Here is a 23931-nt window from a genome sequence, read left to right on the forward strand (position 1 = left end):
TTGATTTATTTAAATAAGTTAATGCATACACCCCCCATACTATACATATTTTTTTAAGAAAACTGAAATAACCGCAGAAATATGCAAATAACGGATAAATTTATTATATCAAACATATTTTATTTGTGAGCAAAATGCATATAGATTTAATAAAAAAAGTACACGGATAGAACGTAATGCACTCCTTGAGCTGTTTCCCTCCAGCCGGATGGTAGTCATGCAAGGGTACTGTAGCTGTATGCTCCTCTTGAATTGAATTGAACCCCCTGTGGAAATATCTAAACATATATGTACAATATTCGATTGGACGTGCAATTGCTAGACTGCCGTGCAGTCGTCGCGCTGCACATGGCTTATGTAGTTCTGCTCGTTTATGAACGTGTGCGTGCACTTCGTACAGTGGAAGCGTCGGTGGCGATTGGTGCCCGGGCTCTCGTGCTCCCGCAGATGGGCCTTCATGTTGTACATCTGGGAGAAACGCTTATTGCATACGGGACAAGCAAAGGGTTTGTCGCCCGTGTGAGAGCGAGTGTGCCGCTCCAGATGAGCCTTGGTGCGGGTCTTGAATCCACAAACCTGGCACTCCAGCCGTTTCGTCTCGTTGTCGTGGATCATCTTGTGCTTGTAGAGAGCCACCTTGTGAACGAACCGCTTGGAGCATACCTCGCACTGATAGGGCGTTTCACCGGTGTGCCAGGCCATGTGGTGCTTCAGCCTGAACTTGCGGCTGAAACGTTCCGGGCAGACGGGGCAGGCGAACTGCTTCACTGGCTCGTGGTTCTGCAGGTGGCCAATGAATCCCGAGTAAGACTGTAGGGTTTTGCCGCACTGATCACAGACGTAGCCCGGAAAGTGCTCGCGTTTTGTGTGGGCATTGTAGGCGCGCCGGCTAGAAAACTTCTCTGGACAGCTTGGGCACTGGATGTTCACTATGTAGTCACCTGAACTGTCCAAGTCTTGCTCGTGGTCCTCGGCGTCAGATATTATATATTCTATTGTGCCGTCCAGATGGTCTTCGAATTCACTCATGGTGTCCTCCTTGAAGAATTCAGCATCTTCTGCTTCATGCTTTGTCTGCGGCACGACCTCCTCTTGGGTGGCCGTGGCCTCATCATTTATGATTATCTCGTTATCAATATCTAACTCTAGGTCCATCGACTGGAACTGCTCATCTTCGCCTTCTTCGTCTGCCTCATTAAGTACAAAGGTGTGCTCCTCGTCCTCCCCCACTACCTCCTCAATAGTACCTTGGTGCACTAACTCCGTCTCCGTGGCGCTATCCATGTCTTCCCCGCCCTCCTCCTCCTCCTCCTCTTCAAACTCCTGCTCCTCGAAGTCGACGGCTTCCTCAATATTTCCATCGAACTTGGCTATGCGTTCGACCTTCACCGCATCATCCTTCAGCGGCGAATGGTTTAGGTCCTTGGCAAGGAAGGGGCTGTGGATGAGTTCCAGGATCTCCTGGCGCAGCTTGCGCGCGATTTGTATTGATTTGTGGTATCGGGTCAGTTTTTCGCTGCACTTCTTACATATCATCGACGACTCCTTGGCCAGGACGTAGTCGGTGCCCTTGGTGCATTGCAGGACCAGATCACTGATCAGAACCGGCGGATTCCCGACTGTCTCAGTGTGTATGTTTTTGGGGGCGCGCACAGAAAACTGGCAAATGCAACAATTCATTTCGGGGTTCTGGCAATTTATTTACAAAATATCCGTTAGTGTGGCCAGATCCGCGGGTTGTGTGTCGCCGACAGAACGATTTCTGCACCAAATTTTTGAGAAGCTTACCAACACTGTTCAACAAAAATAGGCAGTAATATAAAAGTCGTTACAGAGCTTTATTCTTATTTGCGCACGAGGATATTATAATTTTGATATTTGGTCCACGAAAGCAAGATGTCCTTGGTCCTTCCATGAGGCGCTTCCCCAAACGTCTGTTGAGGCACTCAATAATCTTAGTTTCTTTACCATAGCCTTTTACTCACCTTGCAGCATCCATAAATCTGGATCAACTTCTTTTTCTCAGTGTTTTCTATAAACCCGCCTCCAAGGGACTTGGTGCATATGCCAATCTCATCCATTTGTTCCTTGGTTTCCTCAAAAATGTCCTCTGAAAAGTAATTAAATAAATATAACGCTGACGGGACTCTGCCAACTAACCATGGCTTTTGTCGGTGTCTCCACGGACGATCGTCCTGCCGAATCTCGTTTGTCCATGAATATGGATCACCATTAAAAGATATTGATTTTTTCCCGATGTGATCTGGACTCTTGGCACATTTAACAAAAGAGCGTTTACCCTTGAAACGCTCTGCATGCGAGCAGGGCAAACAATCTGGGAGATGGGTACCAACAATTTTAGGTTTCTCATTTTTTAAAAAATTTTTTATAAAAGATAATTTAGAAACTACTTTCCGAATCAGTGGCCTAAACAGTAGGACAGCTCCAGTTCGACTGAACCTGTGCATGGCATACGACTTGAATTTCAACTTTAAAGGTGTCAAAAAAGTCATGGCTCTATGGATTGATCTTCCAAATATAATATTGCGGGCTGTCTAACGATTATAAAACTAAAAAATTAAGAAAACAAATCTTGTATTCCCTACAGTTGAAATTTGTTTTACTAATAATACACATTAGATTTGGTCCTACATTAGCCGCCGACCGCTCCTGAACCAAGGCTACCTAGTTTTTGCCAGAATCAATAGATATTTTTCGATCCCTTTATGCTTGTACATTTTATTTTTAAAGCAAACCATATTTTAGAGACTGACGCTTAAATTCAGAAATAAAACTAGTTGTTGCAGTGCGTTTGCCATTTTATTTCGTAAGAGATTGTCGAAGCTTATTAATTGACCACAATTTGGAAGTCCCTGTATGCGGACCAGGACTGTAATATATTCTTTGTCCTGAAGTGGTCAGCATTCCCGAAAGTCTGTCATAAGAACTATTAACACAGTTGCTCCAACACGATCATGCTAACTTACTTGACTTGAGCCATATATTCGTATTTTTTTACCCTTCACATCATTGTCAATCATTCCACCGCCAAGACATTTCGCGCAAATTCCCCCCGATTCCAATTCCTCCAAAGCTTGGTCGAATATTTCCACTGAAAAATACCACATGTGAAATCAGTAAAGGATACGTATGTAGTTCCCTTCGACTCACAGTGATTCTTAACATCAGCGGCCCGGACGATGGTCCTTCCAAACTTCGTATAGCCATGCGAGTAAGCCATAAGCAATAAATAACGAGTTTGGCCCTCCGGTATCTTAACTCTAGGAATGCCTAACAGATTGGGCAAATCGGTGGAAAAACCTTTTTCTAAAGAGAACAAGAAACCGTTCAGCCTCAAGCACAGCTCTCCTGCTTTTAAGCTTACGCAAAGGGAGAACACATCGTGGAAGCAGGACAAGTTTCTTTAACAATTTCATATTCTAAAGAGTACAATATATTTTTTTTTTGTTTTTAGAAAAATTTAAATAATTTGGATGCCAAAAAATTTAGAACAAACGGAGACACAACTAGAGGAAGACTGATTTTTCATGAAAAATCAACACTTTTATTGCTCTGCTCACAAATGTCACGGCCCACTAGAGCCGCTAGTACCCATCATCAGAGATTTCGATTTTGTAGTCCGGGTACTTTGTTTCCAAGATTCGTTTGCTCTGACTATGGTCCGCTTTTCCAAATCCCTAGAAAAAATCGCTTTAGTAAGGTCTAAAACAAAAACGGGCTGCGGGGACCGGGTACATACCTGAGAGTACCCGTACACCTTCATATACTTCTTCTCAGGATCGTGTTCGATGCGTCCACCTCCAATGCATTCGGCTTTGAGCTTGGATGCCATGAAAATCGTCTCCTCCCGTTCAAAAATGTCGGCTAGAAGAATCCTTTAGTTTAGCATGTCCCAAACCAGAAAATATGTAAGACTTACCATGCCACTCGCAATCGTCAAAGCCGCGAACTACAGTCTTGATCGAATCGCCGTCAGCGACATTGATTAGAATATATTTAAAAATCCCCTGGGGACTGATTTTAACCAGGGGTACTGCTTCAAGTGCTTCGGTCATTTTGAGTCGATTAGGGAAACAATTCTTCACCGAAATAATTCGTATCACAATAATCAGTGTGACCAATAGCGTTAAAAACAGTATCACCTAAAAAACACGACGCAGCTGGTGCCTCGTTTTCGATAGATTTAGTATTTGTATCTTGTATCTTGTATCTTTTAAAGATACTTTGTATTGTTCAGATACGTGTTCGAAGAAATATTGTAATACCAGCAGCCCAGCCTGTTCGGTCTCTTCTATTTCAATACCTCTCCAAAATATTTCGTTCTCGTTAAATGTATTTATTCGGCTGATTTATCGTTGAACCCACACTCCTGTTCAAATTGCCGCCGATTGCCATTGACAATTCGCAAATTTAGGCGACACGACACGACACGGCGAATGGCCACATCTGTCAAAAACAGGGCAAAAGGAAAAGCGCAGCGCTGTGTCTTCCGAAGCAAGAATTGTAAAAAATCCAGAGAATCCGGATCCAGGACACACAACTGCAGTGGCGCGTGCATGCCACTCGGAGCCCCGCATTCCCGGAATGGCCACGGAGCCGAAGCGAGTGCTCAAGCAGGACGGCTACTTGGAGCTCCCTGACGCTCCTTTCAAGATGCGCAACATCTTGTATCATCCGCAGCTTAACGTGCTCCTGCTCTTCGACTGCGGCAACCTCGTCAAGGTCCTGGACGCCAACTCCGGTGTGATTCTGCAGACCTACGTGCTCGGCACCAATGGTGAGGAAGTTGGGGAAAAAATAGTCACACATACACATGCATGCACGCACACAAGCCCAGGCAAATGTCAATACAGTGGAGAACTGCGAATTAGAACCCATACAGAGAGAAAAAAAAAGCAGCTTTACTCCGAAATGTTTAATAAATTGCTTTGTTTGGCGTTGAGTTGTAGAGTTCTGTTTTTATATATAAGTATAATTATATTTTTACCTCCAACTTACAAAATCTTTATATTGTTATACCCGGGTAGGGTATTAAAATTTTAGTCGGAAGTCAGCTGTCCGTTGTCCGCTTCCTTTCTTCTTGACATAAAACATTTTTTAGACATTCTCTTAAATTAGGTTGGCCTTACTCAGGGGCCACTGTATTGCATTTCTGTATGTAATTGCCTTGCACTTGCCCACCCGTCGTCAGCTTGTGTGTCGGCCGTTTTTGTGTATGCGTTTGGCATCAATTTTGAAGAAACCTCTTTGTTTTGGGCAAAATCCGTAAAGGCGGCGTGATAGTTCCATCCAGTTAGTGGATTCCCGTGGAATCCGGGTTTGCTGCGGTTCGTCCTATCGCAACGCGTTTGTTATTGTTTCCGATTAGGAAAACTGCCAGCAGCAAGCGTTTTGTTTTTGTTTTTGCTTCTATTACGCAGTTCTGTTTGATGACCCTCACCACCCGCCCCCCTTGCGGCTCTAAAAGCTCCTACGAAAGTGTTTTTTTTCGGGAATGTTCCGCTCAAAAGTGAGATTAACATCCGTGTCCGCTGAAACCCCTGGTTTTTCCTAACTTCATTGTAATATGTAATTAAACTAAAAAACCATATCATAAAGGCCTTGTTCCCAGCGCTTTACCAACTAAGTTAGTCTAGTTTTGTAAACTTCTCTACCTTTAATAATAAATAAATAAAATAAGTATATACACATTTTTAAGGAGGACTAAAACCGTTCATTAGTCACTTATTTTTTCTGATGAAATTAGCTTTGAATGAGTCAAGTGGCTGCTCTAATGTACGTTATATTTCTTCCTTGGCTTTCCCTTGAAGGCGACCACATCGTGAATGGGCGCTATATGCCATTGCAAGATAAGATCTTGTTCTGGGATGGCCATAACCTTGGACTGCGTGGAGACTACAATGGCGTCCTCCTGCTGGACACCATTCTGCAGGCGCCGATTGGGCAGAGCGACGAATACATCAAGCTGGAGATTATCCTTTCCGAGGCGATCATCTTTCAAAACTGCATCATCGAGCTGGAGAGCGAGGGCTTGGAGTGTCCCTGCGACATTAGCAACGAGCTCACCCTGAAGATCAACCAGGCGCAGCAGAATGCCAAGAAAGGCATCAAGGCCCAGCGGGTGAGATTTTGCCCTCTAATATATGTATTGGTTCAGAAGTGATATTCTCTGCTATTTTAGTGGAATACCATTTGTCTGGAGGTGACCTACTCGAGCCTCAAGCTGGTGGCCAGCAATGTTGTCATCATGCTGAAGCGTCTGGAGCGCCACATCCCTGTGCTGGCCATCGCCTCTGCTATCAACGAGCGCCTCACCGAAATGATGCTGGGGTCTCGCCTGCCGGATTACTTTAATTTCAGCAACTTCCAGCGAGTGCTAATGCACTCGGAGGCACTGCGTCGCCAGACGTTTGAGAAGTGGCCCCACATGGACTACAAGTGGGCGCTGCCCGATCAGATGGCCCAGGCGGGCTTCTACCACCAGCCCTCCTCCTCCGGTGAGGATCGCGCCATGTGCTTCACCTGCAACGTGTGTCTCGTCTGTTGGGAGAAGACCGACGAGCCGTGGAGCGAACACGAGAGACACTCACCCCTGTGTCCCTTTGTCAAGGGCGAGTACACGCAGAATGTGCCACTGTCCATCACCTACGCCACAAACCCGGCATTGGCAGCACCCGGACTGGGATTCGACATCATCTCCAACAGTGACTACGCGAATGTTCTCTGCACCAGTTGCTCACAAACAGGGGACCTGAGTGTGTGGAGCATCGAACGCCACCTGAAGCTAATGCACAGCATCCACGTCCCGACCCTACTTAAGGACGTCTTCGAGGAGAGCTTCGAGTGGGCAAGGGTCACGGCCATTTGCGTTCTGCCGAATGCCCGGGCCCGCACAAAGGTCAACTATGTTTACTCCGCGGCGAATTACGGTGGCGTAGGCGGGGGCAATGGATCTGCTTCCCATTCAGGCTCGAACGCCGGGTCGGGGGGAAAGTTTGGCAGCGTGAATGCCCAGCATATCACCTCTACCTCAACGCTACGGGCTGGAGTGGTCGGCTCCAAGATCGTCCTGGGTGTCAGCGTACGCCAGAGCAGCGGCGAAGTGGCTCTGCGCATGGTGGTGCTAAACATCGTGGAGGTGGATCGACACAGTGAGACCTCTGCGACGGTAAGCAATGACAGCGGCAGCGTCTCGAGTGTTGGGGGCCAGTTAATGAAGTCCTCGTCACCAATGGTCACTGGTGAGTAAAATTAAGAGTTGTTCTAAACAAGGCCTTTAAGTATTTAACCGTTTCCCCAGCATCCAGCGAAAGCAGCAACGCGGTCGTCGCCCAGGTAAATCTCGAGTCCAAGGATGATGATAACAAGGCCATGACTCCTTACGAGAAATTCGCCGACGGTTTCGATAGCAACGGATTCGTGTCCGCCCTAATGACCTACAACAAAAACAACGGCGTTAGCCAGAACACCGACGACGCCTCTGTGCTGTACGACTTCGATCTGTGCACCCTGTCCCAGATCCTTGATCAGAATCTCGAGGACCCCCTCGTCGGCTTAATGGTCGGGTCGAACACAGTCAATGTCAGCAATCTGGGCATGGGTAACGACATCGACAAGCTGGTCGACGATGCGGAGATAACTCACCAGAACAACAACAATAATAATAACAACAACAACAATGAGGCCAACTCACTAGGAGGGAGTTCCTCGAATCATAACAACCATAATAACAACAACATCATGATCAACGGCAGCTCCACCGGCAGCAGCAACAGCGACAAGACGACGGCTACCGAGGAAATAGACTGCGTGGTGGAGAGCTGGACGAGTGTGAAGCGCATGAATGCCCTGGATGGCGCCAGCAGCGGGGCAAACAGTGTAGCCCATTCGGTTCAGGAGATCATCGAGATTGCCGAGATCCTGCCCACGACGCCCAAGTGCAACCAGCTGCTAGTGAAGCTGCTGCGCACCAAGGCGCCGGAAACGGAGGGCAGCAAGATTATCATGGCCACCGTGGCCAAGGAAGAGGAGGAGGAGGAGGAAGAGGACGAGGATCAGCAGGCGGATGAGGCAATGGACCTGGGTAAGAGGGACAACCTCGACCTCGCGTGAAAACTCTTAATTTTTGTATGTTCTCAGCAGATAACACCGAGGGCAATGTGGCAGCCCAGCTCCTGGTGTTCGACTATGATGACACTCAGATATCGAACGACTACACCTTGGCCATGACCTTTAGTCGGGCCAAGTGCCCCAAGCAACTGTGCATCTTGCCGCACTTCAACTCCTCCGCGGAGCAGAAGGACGCCGGCTCCATTTGCGTGGTGTGTGCCGATGGCAGTGTCGAGATATATTCCCTCGCTGACTTCCAGGGGACAATGGTTATTGAGGAGGAGGGCGAGCATTTTGAGTCTGTAGTGTACTGCCGGAACCTGGACAGGCTCTGCTGCTGCTCCCGCCAGGGAGGACTCGTGTTTTTCTCGCTTAGCGAGGGTGAGAACGACTCTGGCGACGAGTTGCTGGAAATGGAGGACGAGTGCAGCACCACGTTAACGCAGGCGGCGGTCGATCTAAGCGTAACAGATGGAGCCCGACAAGTGTCTGCCGCGGATCTCATGAGCAAAACCCTGCTGGCCAGCGATTCCATCTGCGTGGATGTGGGCAGCGAGGCGGCGGCTTCCTTCGCCGCTGGACAGAGCGCCCATGTCCAGACTTCTCCCTCAGCGGCCTCGATGACAGCCAGCAGTGCCAACCTACTCGCCTACAAGGCCGCAGACATGACCCTTGACGATTTAAAGCTCTTCTATGCCCTTACCCAGTTTGACGACAAGCTGACCGTTTACTCAGCAGAGGTGCCCAGCTGCTGGAATGATCTCGGCCAGGTGCACAAGCACCGAAAGCAGTCGCAGAACATGCGGCATGGCGGCGACGAACGTGACTTCACCCGCACCTGGCGACTGCATAACGATGCGTGAGTCTATCTATCATCCACGTACTAAAAATGATTAATTTACGTAAAATTTCCCTTTTCAGGACCACCTGGGACGAACATATCATAGAGCTTAACTTGGCCCAGCCCGTGTCATTGGGCCACATCGATCTTAAGTTCACAGTGTATCAGCAGTGCTCCAATCCCGCGGGCATTCAGGTGACGCTCCTCAAGCAGAATACCAATGGATTTGGCTACAGGATGAAGGGACCTCACGCCAGCTACAAACCGAATGTAATCGACGACAACATTGATCTCTCCTACAGTAAGCACCCCTCTAAATGAACCCCAGCCGTTGGCTAATTACTTCGCTCCTGCAGTTGCCAATGAGAATCCCGTGCTCAGTGAGGAGTATCTACTGGCCCACAACGCGGAGGTTTTGGCCGGGCCCATCGAGCTGTCCTCTTGCATCGATTTGTGCGATCAAGGTGGCACTGCCACCTTGACCTCGCCAAAACTCTTCAAAACGCGCACCCGGAACTTCTTGCTGCACATCAAGACGGTCTCTGATCCGTCGAAGGAGGGCCAGAACAAGACGAGGGGTATGTTTGGGTGTGGAAGTGGGGAGGGAATTGAGGCAATAGCGAAGGTGCCAGTCATGAATGGGCATTGGATGTTTCTTTTTTGTTAGTTGTTTTGCCTTGTTTGAGAAGTACGTATGTCCCCAAAGTGCATCTATAATGTCACTTGTAGGTCTTGAGGTGAGGGAACAGGTGTATCCAAACATCCTTCTAAAATATCTCGAGAGTTTTGCAACTGTGTAGCTGCAGTCAGGGGAGCTATGAAGCTGACTTGAGCTTACCAACCGTATTTTGCAGCCTCCTCGTCACAGCAGAAACGCTCGCATCAAGTAGAAGCAATGGTGGACCGAAACAAGAGCGGCATTACTCTGGCCAATGCGGTCCGAATAATCAAGAGAGCCGTACTCAAAGTATATCCCTTGACGAAGGCCCCCTGTAATTCGTGCGCCGTTAATATTAATCAAGCGCTCAAGCTCAAGCCGCAGAGCAATATTCCGGTGTTCCTATCCCATGTCGGGAACCCCAAGCCTCTGGGTCCGCCCGTTCCAATTACTCCGTCTGGGGGAGAGGCAACGGAGCCACTGCCGGAGAGTAGGGAAGGTACTTCCTTGCCCCAAAGTTGGCTACAGTTTTCTACGAGGGTGAATCCCAGTCGTAGTCAGTCAGTACTGATTTCCTGTCTGTCCTCTTCGCAGGCTGCGACTGGCTGCACGAGATATCCATCAGTGTTCGGGCCGTGAAGTCGCACAGTCGGATCGCCAACAGCCGCATGCAGCGCATAGCCATGCTGGAGAGCAACCATCTCCTGGAGCAGCTGTTGCGAATAGCCAGCGATCCGGGCTCGAGTCCGCTGGCCAAGAACATGTCGCTCGACGTGCTCAACTGGATATGCTTCGTCCGGCTCAATCGGTTCCGGTCGCCCAAGTCCGAGCGCGTCAAGGACCAGATCAACAAGCAAACAGCGGCGAATATTCAGGACCTGCTGGCACAGCAGTTCGAGTGCATTTCCCTCGCCGAAAAGCACATCGAGGCCCTGCTGCGCAACTGCATCATCTACAGCGAGCGGAGCACTGCCCACAAGTGTGTAAAGCTGCTGATCATGCTGACAGAGTAAGTGGCCAGACCAGAAGTCTGCCGTAGCTGGGAACATTTGAGAAATTATATCATCATTCTGCCTGCAGGGGAGTCACTAATCTGCCGGCGGAGCTGCAGCATCACACGACGCTGGATCACAGCTTTAAGGCGGCCATATCCAACACCTTCCACGAGCTGCCGCGGGCGCAGTGCGGCAGCGTGGTTCGGTGGTACATGATGCTCACCTGCGCCACCTCCACCGCTGAGTCCCATAACAGTATATCCGAGCAGGCAATCCACATGCTGAAGGAGATCTCCGATGAGATAGACAAGCGCTGGGACCCCTATTGTGCCCTCTTAAGCACGCGCTTTGGCCTCTATGGCTTTCCCTTTGAGCCGGAGATCTTTGACTTTGACTTCCCCAATATCAATCGCCACGGGTCAAGCTCCTCGGTGGCCCTGACCAATGTGATTCGCAGCAGCGCCACCATATTGCCAGTGACTGGGCTGGACATAAAGCGCCTAAGCTCTATAGGTATGATCGGACCAACACGATGCAGATTATAGCTCGTAATGCTTTTGTTTTTGCATTTGCAGACGGCGTGGACTTCCGCACATTTCCTTACCTCATCCGGGGCAAGAGCATCAGCAACCAGCTGCGCGGATTATTGGAGGTGGTACAGCTGCACTTTAACTGTGTGCAGACCTCGGAGGCCACACGGATCGACAACATCGACAGTGTGGGCGGCAATTCCGCCGCCAGCGTTATCATTGAGGATGTCATGATGATGCCGAAGCTGAAAGTGGGCAAGGAAAAGGATGAGGAGCTGGTAAGGCGACATTAAGGTCAGCTTTTTAGGAAGGCCATCGAATATAACGCAATAATTTGTGAACAGCTCAATGATCTGGTCAACGATGTCGAGTGCCTGGTCGAGGAAATGAAGGAGAACGAGAGCAAGGTCAACTACGATGCCCTCGATGCCTACGGCTTCAAGGATAAGACATGTAAGTTATCAGTGCGAAGCATATCTCGAGTCATTTATGAATCGATATTGTACACATATCCAGCAGTCTCCTCGCTGGCCGACCTGGAACACGCCCTGAAGGAGGAGGTCAAGATCGAGAAGGCAGCTATCATGGACAAGCTGAAGATAGCAAAGTTTCTGCCGAAGCTCTCTTTGTTCCAGAAGAAGATCAACGACCACATCTCGTTCGAGGACTTCGGAAAGCCAGATAACTGGGAGAACGGCACAGCACTGGCCAGTAATTTGAAGCCAGGACTGATGGGCAACGAGACTGGTCTGGAGACTCCTCTGGACCATCACCTTGCCCAGCAGCAGACAACCACGACAGGGGACAGCGCCACAGACGACGCCGCGGAAACTGAAAAGATCATGGAGAGCCTGAGCGCCAATCCCTGTCCTCCGATTGCCTGGCACAAGCTCATTACTCCGCCGCCCAAGCAGATGATCGTCATCGATCGGATGCACTCGGGGGCGCGGCGCTTCGTTGTGCTGGACTTTTGCCAACACATCTTGCTCACGGACCTGGTGATCCCCGCCTGTGATGAACTCACCTCCCTGACCATCGACATTTGGTGCTTTGACGAGGAGACGGACTGCACGCGGCTGGTGCAGGTCAACGACATTCAAACCAAGACGCTGGTGCTCAGCGACATTCAGCCGCCGCCCATTTGCCGCTACCTGAAGCTGATCATCATCGGGCGCATGGGAATGTCGTCAACCAAGTGCAAGGTGCCCTTGGGCCGCTTTTTTGGCCATCCCGTGGTGCTGGAGCACGACAGCTACGGCGACCAGCTGATGAGGTTCATCAAGCAGCCAACGCACAGTCTGCAGACGCAGCTGAAGTCCTTGAATGCGCTGTACGAGGATGTGCACTGCCGGTACAGTCTGGCCAGCTGCAAGCTGATGGACATGCTGACTCCGATGCGGAATAGCGAGCTCTCGAACGTGGCCCACCTGCAGGCCTTCATCAACAAGCAGCGGGACGAGGAGCTGAGCGGCCTGGACAACAACAACAAGGTCGTGTCCCTGTACGACGAGTGCATGCTGCTGCAGTACCAGATCAACGTGATCCGCAATGTAGTGATGCGTTTGGAGCGAGCTCTGTCACCCAATGCCTTGTCCACGCCATCACCTGAGGCGCCGCCGGCGGAAGAGGTTTTGCGCGCTGCCTCGCGGGATAAGTTGCGTGTGCTGAGTCTAAGCTTGGTGGAGGTACTGCTGCACTTCTCCATCGAGTATGGCATCAAGAACATCCTGCCGGTGCACCAGAAATTTAACGCAGCCACGGCCAAGGCCTTGTTCAACTCGCTCGTGGTGTATGGAGACGCTCAGCTGCAGCTGGCCACTTGCTCGCTGCTGGTGCGCATGTGTTGCTTCCAGCCGTGGTGGGGCGACTTCCTCGCGGACACCTTCTGCAGTCTGTTCTCGGCGCAGAATTGCAAGGCCTTTCCGCAGGACCGGTACGTTTTTCTCTGGCCAAAAGCACTTTTATCACAAAAATCTTATCTTTCGTTCATCCCTTACCATTCAGCATTTTCTTCCTACTCACCTATCTGGGACGTCGCAGCATCGCCATGGGCGCCTGCCGCTCCATAGTGATCGATGCTGTGCTCAAGACGCTCGTCAAGCTGCTGGCCCCCATCTCGCCGCACTACAAGTTCCAGTCTGAGCAGCCGAGCACATCGGCGAACGCTGCCGATCGCAATGGAGCCATGGGCACCTCATCTGACATGCAGCTGATCACCTGGCTGCTCCTCTTCCTGTCCGTCTGCCTTGATGACAACGAGCGCAAGGATAAATGTAAGAGAGTTAAGGTAAAGGCTACTGCTACTACTGATGGCGCTTTACTTGCAGCAGCAGCTCGCTGGGACTTTATGAGCTGCGAGAGCGACTTTACCAAGACGAGGCCCAGCAACACGCCCAACAGCAAACAGTTGCGGTGCTTCAAGAAGCGAATTATCCAGCAGAACAAGTACACCGTGCCGCCGTACACGGATTGGGGCAAAAAGATCTTCATGATCCAGAATGAGGTGAGTCTCTTGCCAAAATTGGGGTGGCGGTGGCTCTAATAATCAAGAGTGCAAATGCCCAACAGCATCCCGGTATATTCATGGAGTTGTCCACCAAGTCAAAGGGTAGTGGTGCCAGCAAGTCAACCTCCACGGCCGGCAAGATTAACATTGGATCCTCTGGCCTATGTGTGTCCACCGGTAGCTCAACGAGCAGCTCATCGAAGACAACGGGAGCCTCCACATCCTCGCCCAAACACCATGACATCTCGGGCAGCGAGGCCGAACGCGACAGCAACTTTGACAAAGGACTGAAGACGCTGCGAATGGCCAATATTAAGGTGGTTATCCGCGGCCTCTTCGCCCTGCTCTTGGAGATGGATTTCGACTGTAACATGGATCAGTTCCTGCTCACCTGCAAGGTTATTGCACGGCTCGTGGCCGCTTGCCGACCTTCGGTGCAGCTGTGCAAGGTTGTGACCAGCGCCCAGCTGGAGCAGCTCATCCGTTTGTCCGTGTGGAACGACCAGCAACAGCCCTGGGCTGTTCATGCCATTACGTGTTTGCTCCAGGTTAGTGCCCCGAATGCAGCGTGAGTGAATATGAGATTTAAATATATGAAATTGTCATTTCGGTCGCAGGATCTCTTAGACGCCGATAAACTGTTCAGGGACAGCGATGTCACGCCTACCAACGATGTCCCGCGCACTATGGAGGCGTCGATGCAGGAAACCCGAGATCTGTTTAGTGACTATACGTGTAAGTATCTCCTCACCACCTTCCACACTATTATGTTTAGCGATCCAAAGACAATTCCTGCAAGGGTTTAAAAATATGCATAAATACTTGAATTTTAATACCCGCTTAAAAGTTACTAACGCAGTGAAAAAGTCACTTTCGACTCTAAAAATCATATATATTTCTGATCGGACAAATGGACATGGCTATTGATCCTGATCAAGAATATATATATATAATTTATAGGGTCGGAAGTAACTTTAATGCGTTGCAAACTTCTGACTAAAATTGTAATACTTGCAAGGGTTTTAAACTGAACATTTGCAACGGTATCATGTGGTCGGCCTTTGTTGCTTTATGAAATTGATGCTGAAATGCACTGATGTTTCCGTTCTTTTAGCAACTGCTTCCTCATGCTCCGAGGCACAATTTGAGATGCTGATGCCGACAGCAAGAGAGTTTTATCAAGAGGGTAAACGAGTCTTTTCTTAACCGTAGCACCTATATATGTATAGACCTGGCATGGTATTTGGGTATCTGGAGAGGTTGTTTGATGGCTGGCCATCGAGCAGCTCTCCCATAGCCAAGCTTTTAGTTTGACACCCTTTTGATTTATTCCCCCCCACATCCCGTGGCCTCGTGTACAACAAAACAGTACTCACCCGCTATATTTGGTGTACTCGCTCCAATTGCAGCCGTCAAATACAATTACCTTCCCTCGCTGATCGAGTGCGACGACACTGAGTTCGACGAGATGCTAAATGACATCGACATGATCGAGCGCACGAAGCCGGTGACCAGGAAGGAGAGCAATGCCCTTTGCAAGAACACCTTCAATTTCTTCTGCAAGTCGATCTCCATCGCCCTGGACTCCCGCCTAGACGTGGGCCTGGAGATGCATGTGGAGACGCAGCTGAGGAGACTCACGAATCGCACTTCCCTAGATCTCTACTCCTCGCTGCCCCAGGTCCTGACCAATGAGTTTGTCTCTCCGCCGCCAGAGGCGGCTCCGTGGCCGGAGTACCTGACCCAGCTGTGGTCCGGCACCGAATACAATGGCCGCAACACCTACGTGATGTTCAAGAAGGTGTTTGACTCCATTCTAGCGGATCTGCACTATGAGGACACGTGGGTGCACCTGGAGCAGCTGCTGCACATATGGCTCACCATGAACTGTGAGCTGGCGGACAAGTCGTACAGCAGTGGCATCACTCACACGGAAGTACCAAAGATCCCGTTCGGGGCGAACGCCGTGCAGGGACTCCTGCTGGCCCTGGCCTGGCACAATGACATTAAGCTGCGCACATGGTGTCTTGGCTTCCAGTGCCTGTTCCTCGCCTGCAACTCTCTGCCGATTGGCGAGGATGCTGACTGCACGCGCATCAACGAGGTCATCGTAAACGATGAGAATTTCGAGAAGATGCTGCTCCGGTTCTTCTCCGGATACGGAATGAGCTCCGCCATCATTACCAACCGATGTGTAAGCTTTGCCGATGTTTACCCTGTTGTTAAGCTACCTTCATGACCGTGTCCTTCCAGGCGGGACCCACAATATGCAAGCACCTGCACGAGCTACTGCTCTGGCTGCACAGCAAGAGCGAGACCAGCGGTATTCCCTGCAAGCGCCGGCTCAAGGACATACTACTCCACGTTGTTCTGCAGCTCGTGCAGCCAGGTGGCGCCATCAGCAACCAGCAGGGACCCATCGATGCGCAAAACCAGCTCGTTCGCGACCTGCTTATGATGCCGAACGACAAGGGCGACCTCAACATAGCGCTCAAGATCACCGAAAGTGTTTGTATGTATAGCAGTGACACTTCTTGATCAGATTCGATCTAATCCTGATATATCCCGCAAGCTTTCTTGGTGTACAACAACATCTCCAACGGCGACAAGCTGCAGTGCCAGCGAGGCAACGAGAACAACAATGCTGGCAACAACTTCAGCAATCTGTTTGCCAATGTCCTGGGTTCTGAGAATCCCACGAAGCAGAATGCAACCATATGCGACAACTCGCTGATCATCAATCTGCTAAAACTATCCTCGCACATGGTGTTGACGGAGATGCCAAGGCAGCCAAGTGTATGTCCTGCCCATTGAGCTTTATAAATGCATTTAATTATTTGTCGGTGTGTATGATTACTGCAGGAAGTCACCATTCCAGAGGAGGAGGAGCTCTCCAATCAAAGTCAGACGGACGAAACCAAGGCGGAGCAGCTAAACACGGAAGGACATCGCACTAAAGTGCCCTGCATAGCGGATTGGGGTAAGATTTTGATACTGCCCACACTTGTCGGTGGAACATAACTAGTTTTGCGATCCAATCCGACTCAGTGCTGCGCCACTTTCCCACGATGAAGCGGCTCTTTGGAACGCTGTCGCAGTGCTCTACCAACACGTTTACCATGATGACCTCCGGCTGCTTCTTTTTGCCAAAGTCGAACATGGTGCTGGATGATCCGCAGACCATCGCCGATGCCGTCTTTAGTCTGATGATAACTCTCAGCGACAAGGCCTCCAATCCGCGACTAGTGGTGGCGCCCATCTGCCAGTATCTGGAGGAGAGTAAGTCGTTGCCTTAAGTGTCTGCTTTTTGTGCTCAAGCGAACCTCCCTTCTCCTCCCCACAGCCACAATCCAGAGGAATGCCACGTTGCCGCGGCTGCCACTTTCGGAGCCCTTCCTGTGGTACATCTCCAAGGTGCTGGAGGTGACGGCAGCTGTGCAAACGTTCACGCAGCTCGGCGGCATACAGATCATCTGTCACAATATGGTGAGGCTCAATAAGACGATAATCAACATGCAGCCGGGATTGGTAAGCGAGCGACTCGATTTCAATAGTTGTGTTTGTTTGGACTAAGTCGAGGATACCCCAACCCTGCAGATCTCATTGATTATGCAGCACATGACCCGGAATACTCGGCTCAAGCTGAACACGCACGCCGCTGGGGGAGCCAGCAGTGCCTGCAAGAAGACCACCGGAACCGGGACTGGAACCGCCGGAGCCACCGGAGCTTCTCAGCCGCCAAGAAGCGGTGCGCAGTATGATGGCCTGATTAATTTTGCACCCTTCTCGCACATCGTGTCCGAAAATGATGCTGGGCAGAGTGCCGAGGTGCTCATCTCCAATCCCAATGCCACGCACAGAAGGCCACGCACTCCGGCCTGGAGCTACATGTTTTACCCGAACGAGACGCACGTGGACCTGACCATAACGCTGCCCACGGCCATTCTGCTGAAGGAGGTGCAGCTGATGCCACACACCTCCAGTCTCGCCTCGTGTCCGTCGGCGGTGGCGCTGGAATTGTCACGGGATTATGGCATTGGCTCCGTTCCAATAGGAGCTCCCATGGCCACCACTGGGCTGACCTGCATCAGGCTAAAGCTCTCCAAGGCAGAGGTGGCCACCAGTATTGTCCTTAGACTGTACAAGTAAGTGTCGAGGAATCTCTGCAATAATCTCGATGATTTTGATGTTTCTGTTTCTCCGAAGGCCCAAGGATTGCGGCAATGTCGGTCTCGTGCAGATCGCCGTTCTTGGCCAGACAATATTTGGGAATCGGATGCAAGGATTGCGCTCCCAGGGCCTGTTTATTGACTCCCTAGCGTCCTGCTCCACACCGTTGCAAACGGCTGCTCTGGCAGCCATGGACGCGGACGCGATGCCCGAGGACGATGCCTTCGCCAAGACGAGCATTGGCTGGGTTCGCATTTTGTCACGCTGCTTTCACGTGGCCGCCATACAGCCGGACAGCAAGCTGGCGGACCTGATCGCCGCATATCCGGCTGCCTATCCGGGCTTCTTGGAGGCATGTTGCTCGCTGCTGAACATCATGCCCATGATCCCCAGCCTGGCGCAGCAGCACCTGGAGACCATCTTGCTGAAGCTCGGGGCGTACAACCACGAACTTAGCCTGCAGCTGCTGCGGACGCTTCTCTGGCACACCACGCCCCAAGGTATGCCCCTCCTCTGCCACGATGAATTATTTTTGTTAAAATATTTCTATTGACTTGGTCTCCTTTGCAGTTTTTAAGCTGTCCAGCGATGCGGTGTGCGATCTCATTCACGAAGTGGTCACGGGCTCCACGGAGCACCTGCTGGACAAGTTGAGCGTGCTCATCGACTGGGTCATGCAGCTGCACGACAACTACAGCAAGCAGGCGCGTTGCAACAATCCGCAGAGCGGTTTCGTCAAGGTAATAGCCTCCATTCTGTGGAGGGTGCAGACGCAACAGCAACTCCCCGAGCTGCCCCTCCTGATCTCGTCAGCCCTATTCGAGACGTGCTTCGAGTGGATCTCGTCCCTAGAGCACGATGAGCCGCTCAAGAGCAGCTTCGACTCGCTGCTCTGCGCGCTGTGCTTCATCAAGCCGGAGCTGTTCAACCAACTGCTGGTCAAGCTGGGAGTAAAGCTTGAGCCGCCGGCCCGCGGCCAGACCGACGACAGTAAGGTGCAGAGCGGCAGTGCCTGGTTCCGGCGCGAGGGCAGCGAAAATCTAACAGTTCTGCTGCAGCGTCCCACATTCCTGAAGACCCTCGCTCTGGCATGCCAGTCGCCAGCGGCGGTGTATCAGATGCTGGACTCTGGACTCCCCAAGCTGTTGGCCCACGCCATCTACGAATATTGCGCCCACCTCTTGCCCGGATCAGAGACGGTATCTTCGGCAGCTCCTGCATCTGCTACTCAATCTGCTGGCATCGCTAGCAGCCAGGCTGTTCCCGCGGATGACGAGGACTCCTCGCTGACGGACTTTGCCAAGGCCGAAGCGCATGTGGGTCACAATATGCCGCTGCTGAGCAGTGCCAATGTGCCAAAGGTGCTGGATTTCTTCGCCGAGTGCTGTGCGGAGGGGCCCATGCGGGATTGGCTGGGCACCATGCAGGGCTCCGTGTTCTGGAAGCCTCTGCTGCAGCTGCTCTGTAACACCCATGCCGCCCAGTTCAGCAAGACGCTGCCCATGCAGCAGTCTTTCATCCGCTTGGAGCGGGCGACCATACATTTCTTTACGCGAGTCAGTGCCTGTCATCCAGGCAACCAGGAGGTGCTTACATCGCTGCTCATCGGAGCCATCATTTGCAAGCCATTGCAATCGAGCCTGGGCGTCCGACCCACCATCTCGGGATTCACCAGGCAGCTGGTTCTGCAGCTCCTTCTGGAGAACGAGCACATCACCGTCTCAGTGAGGAGTCAGCAGCCCTTGCAGCGGAGAGACACGCTCTCGGCCATCATGGGGGGCTCCTCGAGCGTTGGGGCCAGCACTAGTTTGCCTGTGGCGGCTGTCAACAATCATCCGGCCAAGCGGAGCAGCGCACACCACATGCTTTTCACGGTAACCACTAGCACCACGTGCCAGGAGATTATGCAGAACTGCGTTAGCGGTAAGCCACACACACTTACTTAAGGGGAGCGGGAGTTGTTGGTGCTTCACCGGCGAGCGCTCAGCCGAATCAAAACTAAGGGAAAGAGTCGTTCGAGGAGCTGTAGGGTTTTTTATGTTTGTTAATTATGTGCTTTCTTTTACTTCCTTTCATTAATTTACCTTCTTCGTTTCCGTTGCTTTCCCTCCTGGCTCCCTAGTGTTTAGTAACCTAGTTTACCAACAACCAACAGATCAGCGAGTTGGCGAGGCAGCGATCTCGGCCTCCGCTTCTGGCAGTATAGCCGCCAGTGCGACTGCAAAGTCCGGCGATGGCAAGCTCGAGAAGAACAACTTCATGAACTTCAACAACGTGGAGGCGGGTAGCTTGGAGTTCCTCACCGTCGGAGCCGCGGTGGCTGCCAAGGATAAGCGCATCAAGGATGCGAAGAACCAGGCGGCCGTGAACAAGGACAAGGAGACCCAGACCAGCGCCATGAACTTGGCTTCCAGTAGGAACCAGATTTGGGTTGCCTTAAAAGAGTTGCTAACCGATCGCTCCCTTGCAGATATATTCAACGTGGAGGAGTTCTTGCTGCAAACGGCAAGTGCTGCCAACGGCAATCAACTAGTTGTTCCGGAGTATCCCGACATTCTGTTGGCCGGCGATGCGACCGTGTCGCAGGTTCTCGCCACCCTTCAGGACGCTGGGCACTCGCTATCTACGCCTTGCATTACGCTTAACCTGGTGCCTCAGCAGAGGGCTGATGAAGTCGGCGATGCGAAAAAAACCAAGGCCGTTTGCGCGCAGCCGCTACCGTCTCCCTTGCAGCGGTTCTCTAGCAGCGGCGGGCTGTCGTTGCTGGCCCACTACCTTCCCACCGTCTACCCTGAGCACTCGGGTCGCAAGACCACTTCAGTGGTCACTGAGAAGGAGAAGAGTCCGCCGCTGTCCGACTGGGTGAAGCTGGAGCCGAACGATGAAATCTACGAGGACCTGGAGGACACCATCTGCGAGCCGGCAGCCAAACAGACGACGGTCAGCTCTGTGCCTCAGCACTCGTTGGCGGCATTTGGACTCTTCCTCCGCCTGCCCGCCTACTCGGATGTTTTGTTGCGGGACAAGCTGCGGGCGCAGTGCCTTCTCCGTTTGGTCTTGGGCGTTACGGGCGACGGCGAGGGCAGTAAGTACCCACACTTTCACATTTTTACTCTTAGTTTTTCATTTCCTATTTGACTTCACCGAACCAGATGACATCTACAGCCTGTCGCTGGCGCCTTCGCTGCCCACACTGCCCTTCGAGGTTTTCCGCCAGCTGCTGGACAGCGTGCCACTGTCTACCGACGACGGGGTACTGCTCCGCCGCGTGGTCATCGAGGTGGGAGCCATGCACTTGGTGCTCAATTGCCTGGGCATCTTCTCACACCAGTCGCACAACAGCCGGATCGGGGCGCCGATTAATGAGCCGTCGCCAAGTGGGGCAAGTAGTGGCAGCAACGGCAATGTAAGTGGTAGTGGTAGTGGAAGCGGAAGTGGAAACGCTAGTGTCAGCGGCGCCAAGGGAAACGCTGCGGAGGAGGCCCTGCCCAGTACCACGTCGGATGACAAGAGCCATATGTACTGGGCCAAAGGCACGGGCTTTGGCACCGGATCCACCACCCAGTCCTGGAATGTGGAGCAGGCGCTGCTCCGACAGAAGAGCGAGGAGGAGCACGTGACAGTGTTGCTGCTCGTCTTGGCCAGCTACATCAATCCCGGAGATTGCATACCCAGTGAGATGTGCGGGGAGGACATCCTCGCCTATCACGACGTTCGAGATGTGACTGGCGAGCTGCCGCCCATCTTCCAGACCCTGCTGCAGCAGTCTTGCCTTATCCCTGCCCTCAGCTCCTACCTGCGCAATGATTCCGTGCTAGACATCACACGCCACATTCCTCTCTACCGTGCCATACTCAAGCTTCTGCGCGCTCTATCGCTGTCCAAGATGCTCGTCTCGCTGCTCCAGCCAGCGCTCACTGGCAGTGGAGGGAGCACACCGCCCATCGCGGAGCTGCTCACGAACATGAAGACCTGTGTGGATACCTACGCCAAGCGGCTAAAGTAAGCCTACCCCATGTTCTTGCTTAATTAAAGGTGCTAATTCTTCCCTGCCATCCGCACAGAGTCAACAAGAAGTCGAACATCAAGGGCCAGACGCACCAGTTGACATTCAACATCGATGACGGCGACGACGAGGGACTCGCTCTGCTCATCCCGGACATCCAGGAGACCAGTGTGCTCGTGCAAAGGACAACGGATGCAGACGCTCTGATAAACATGCTGCACACCAACGACGATGGCAGCGGGCAGCCGGAGCCACTGAGCAAGTCCATTGAGGAACGCTACCTGGAGCTGATGAAGAAGCGCCAGTTCGACACGTACGACATGATCGTGGAGTCGGACAACAATAGTTTCCGCTTCGTAGTCGCTCACCACTTCGAGAAGATGGTACGGCTCGCCGGCGATCGCTACCATCCGTCGCGAGTCAAGCGGCTCGCCCAGGAGGCTGTGACACTGTCCACCAGTCTGCCACTTAGTTTCAGTAGCTCGGTATTTGTGCGCTGTGATACGGACAGATTGGACATTATGAAGGTACTCATCACCGGGCCGGCGGACACGCCGTATGCCAACGGGTGCTTTGAGTTCGATGTCTTCTTTCCGCCAGACTATCCCAACCTGCCCATGCTCATTAATCTGGAGACTACGGGTCGCCATTCGGTGCGCTTTAATCCCAATTTATACAACGACGGAAAGGTGTGTCTCTCGGTGCTCAACACCTGGCACGGCCGGCCCGAGGAGAAGTGGAATGCGCAAACTTCCAGTTTCCTGCAGGTTCTCGTCTCCATCCAGTCCTTGATATTGGTTCCCGAGCCGTACTTCAACGAGCCCGGCTTCGAGAGGAGCCGGGGCACTCCGAGTGGCACCAACTCGTCGCGGGAGTACAACAGCAATATATACCAGGCCTGCGTGCGCTGGGCTATGCTAGAGCAGATTCGCAATCCTAGTCCCTGCTTCAGAGATGTAAGTGTTTCCAAATATCCTCGGAAATTTTCTAAATTCTTGAAACCTTCCTGATTGCAGGTTATTCATAAGCACTTTTGGCTGAAGCGTGAGGAGATCTGCGCCCAGATCGAAGGCTGGATCGAGGAGTTGAGTAAGCCGCAGTACACGGAGCGGGCAAGTCGCACCATCTCCTTTAACTCGATGGTGCTGCGCCGGCACTATCGTCACCTGCGTGAGGAGTTGGCCAAGTTGAAACCTCCGCGGGGCCTCGAAGATTTGGATGCACCCTTCAATCCGGTAGCCACCTTGCCGCCGATGGACGTTTCTGCACCGCCTGCAGCGGCGACAGCCAATCAAACCAACACCCAAGTGGGATCGGATGAGGTGATGGTGCCGGACCTGAACCTACTCAACGAGACGGCGGACGATGCCGATGCCGATCCCGATGCTGACGCCGAGCCCGAAGCCGATGGCGACACTACACCGCCTTACTTGTTCCAAAAGGAGGAAGGACTGCTAATGACTGGCGAGGAAGAGGTCGTGGAAATTCTGAGCGATACGGAGAACGAGAGCAGTAGTGTGTGGCAAGAGAAGGAGGAGGAGGAGGAGGATACCCCGTGAATCCTGCCGAAGAAAAAGATGGGAGAAGCTATAGATGATACTGCATTTCCCAAGCTCGAACCCGCCACCTCGCCGGCCCAGACACCTTTAATATTTATATGCTATAAGCTTTGTTTTACGCCTTTACTTGTGTCATTTTTTGTAAGAGTGAGATCGCAACAGAACTTGGTGTGCTTTACTTAATGGACCCGGCGACACATCTACACTCCCAGAGAAAAAATTAACGCATTGCCAGAAACTTTCCATTAAAAAAGAAACAAAAATAACATGAATATAACCCAATTCATACGCGATTGTATGAGATACTGTACCGAACTCTTTTTATAAATGCTTATTACATAAACAGATAATAGATTATATTGATTTCTACAAGAATAGCCACAAATAACACCTTAGACGTGTCTGTATAGAATAAATAGAGAATGAGGGGTCACTGAAAATATCACAACTATGAACGAGTAACAACCAAACCACCAAAACTAAATTAAAGTGTATTTAACTGTGTATGTACGTATTGATTTAGTTTAACTTTGTCA

The 23931-nt window shown here is 51.6% G+C and overlaps 5 protein-coding genes across 15 annotated transcripts; 1 reads left to right on the forward strand and 4 right to left on the reverse strand.

The window, feature by feature from the left end:
* Nucleotides 1-80: 80 nt before the first annotated feature.
* Nucleotides 81-1700, reverse strand: ZIPIC (Zinc-finger protein interacting with CP190). Its single transcript, XM_017181513.3, has one exon. It carries the CDS (start codon nt 1678-1680, stop codon nt 319-321), a length of 1362 nt encoding a protein of 453 aa, XP_017037002.1. The 5' UTR covers nt 1681-1700; the 3' UTR covers nt 81-318.
* A 119-nt stretch (nt 1701-1819) lies between these two features.
* On the reverse strand, nt 1820-2467 carry ocn (ocnus). Its single transcript, XM_017181514.3, has 3 exons — nt 2161-2467; nt 1986-2110; nt 1820-1934 (listed from the first exon to the last, which is right to left on the reverse strand). The coding sequence occupies exons 1-3, from the start codon at nt 2369-2371 to the stop codon at nt 1845-1847; spliced, it is 426 nt and encodes a 141-aa protein (XP_017037003.1). The 5' UTR covers nt 2372-2467; the 3' UTR covers nt 1820-1844.
* A 331-nt stretch (nt 2468-2798) lies between these two features.
* janB (janus B) lies at nt 2799-3528 on the reverse strand. Its single transcript, XM_017181340.3, has 4 exons — nt 3386-3528; nt 3172-3327; nt 2988-3112; nt 2799-2935 (listed from the first exon to the last, which is right to left on the reverse strand). Exons 1-4 carry the CDS (start codon nt 3435-3437, stop codon nt 2849-2851), a joined length of 420 nt encoding a protein of 139 aa, XP_017036829.1. The 5' UTR covers nt 3438-3528; the 3' UTR covers nt 2799-2848.
* On the reverse strand, nt 3386-4136 carry janA (janus A). The gene is made up of 3 exons (XM_017181341.2): nt 3941-4136; nt 3761-3885; nt 3386-3698 (listed from the first exon to the last, which is right to left on the reverse strand). Exons 1-3 carry the CDS (start codon nt 4074-4076, stop codon nt 3606-3608), a joined length of 354 nt encoding a protein of 117 aa, XP_017036830.1. The 5' UTR covers nt 4077-4136; the 3' UTR covers nt 3386-3605.
* Nucleotides 4137-4288: 152 nt separating this feature from the next.
* Nucleotides 4289-23705, forward strand: Bruce (BIR repeat containing ubiquitin-conjugating enzyme). Of its 11 annotated transcripts, none has more exons than XM_070286764.1 (32): nt 4289-4798; nt 5832-6142; nt 6203-7262; nt 7322-8104; nt 8161-8989; nt 9052-9272; nt 9328-9549; nt 9826-10128; nt 10224-10638; nt 10710-11137; nt 11200-11432; nt 11499-11607; nt 11671-13087; nt 13159-13427; nt 13482-13657; nt 13723-14208; nt 14278-14395; nt 14775-14846; nt 15070-15854; nt 15914-16172; nt 16233-16456; nt 16523-16640; nt 16709-16939; nt 17004-17188; nt 17258-17805; nt 17867-18330; nt 18401-19753; nt 19953-20243; nt 20301-20915; nt 20983-21832; nt 21895-22792; nt 22853-23705. In XM_070286764.1, exons 1-32 carry the CDS (start codon nt 4606-4608, stop codon nt 23393-23395), a joined length of 15009 nt encoding a protein of 5002 aa, XP_070142865.1. In that variant the 5' UTR covers nt 4289-4605; the 3' UTR covers nt 23396-23705. The 11 variants fall into 11 exon arrangements, with proteins under 11 accessions (XP_070142865.1, XP_070142869.1, XP_070142867.1 ...); XM_070286768.1 differs by having other exon boundaries at nt 19986-20243; XM_070286766.1 differs by having other exon boundaries at nt 13485-13657.
* Nucleotides 23706-23931: the final 226 nt, after the last annotated feature.

The sequence above is a fragment of the Drosophila kikkawai genome, chromosome 3R, assembly GCF_030179895.1.
Source record: "Drosophila kikkawai strain 14028-0561.14 chromosome 3R, DkikHiC1v2, whole genome shotgun sequence".
Taxonomy (NCBI): domain Eukaryota; kingdom Metazoa; phylum Arthropoda; class Insecta; order Diptera; family Drosophilidae; genus Drosophila; species Drosophila kikkawai.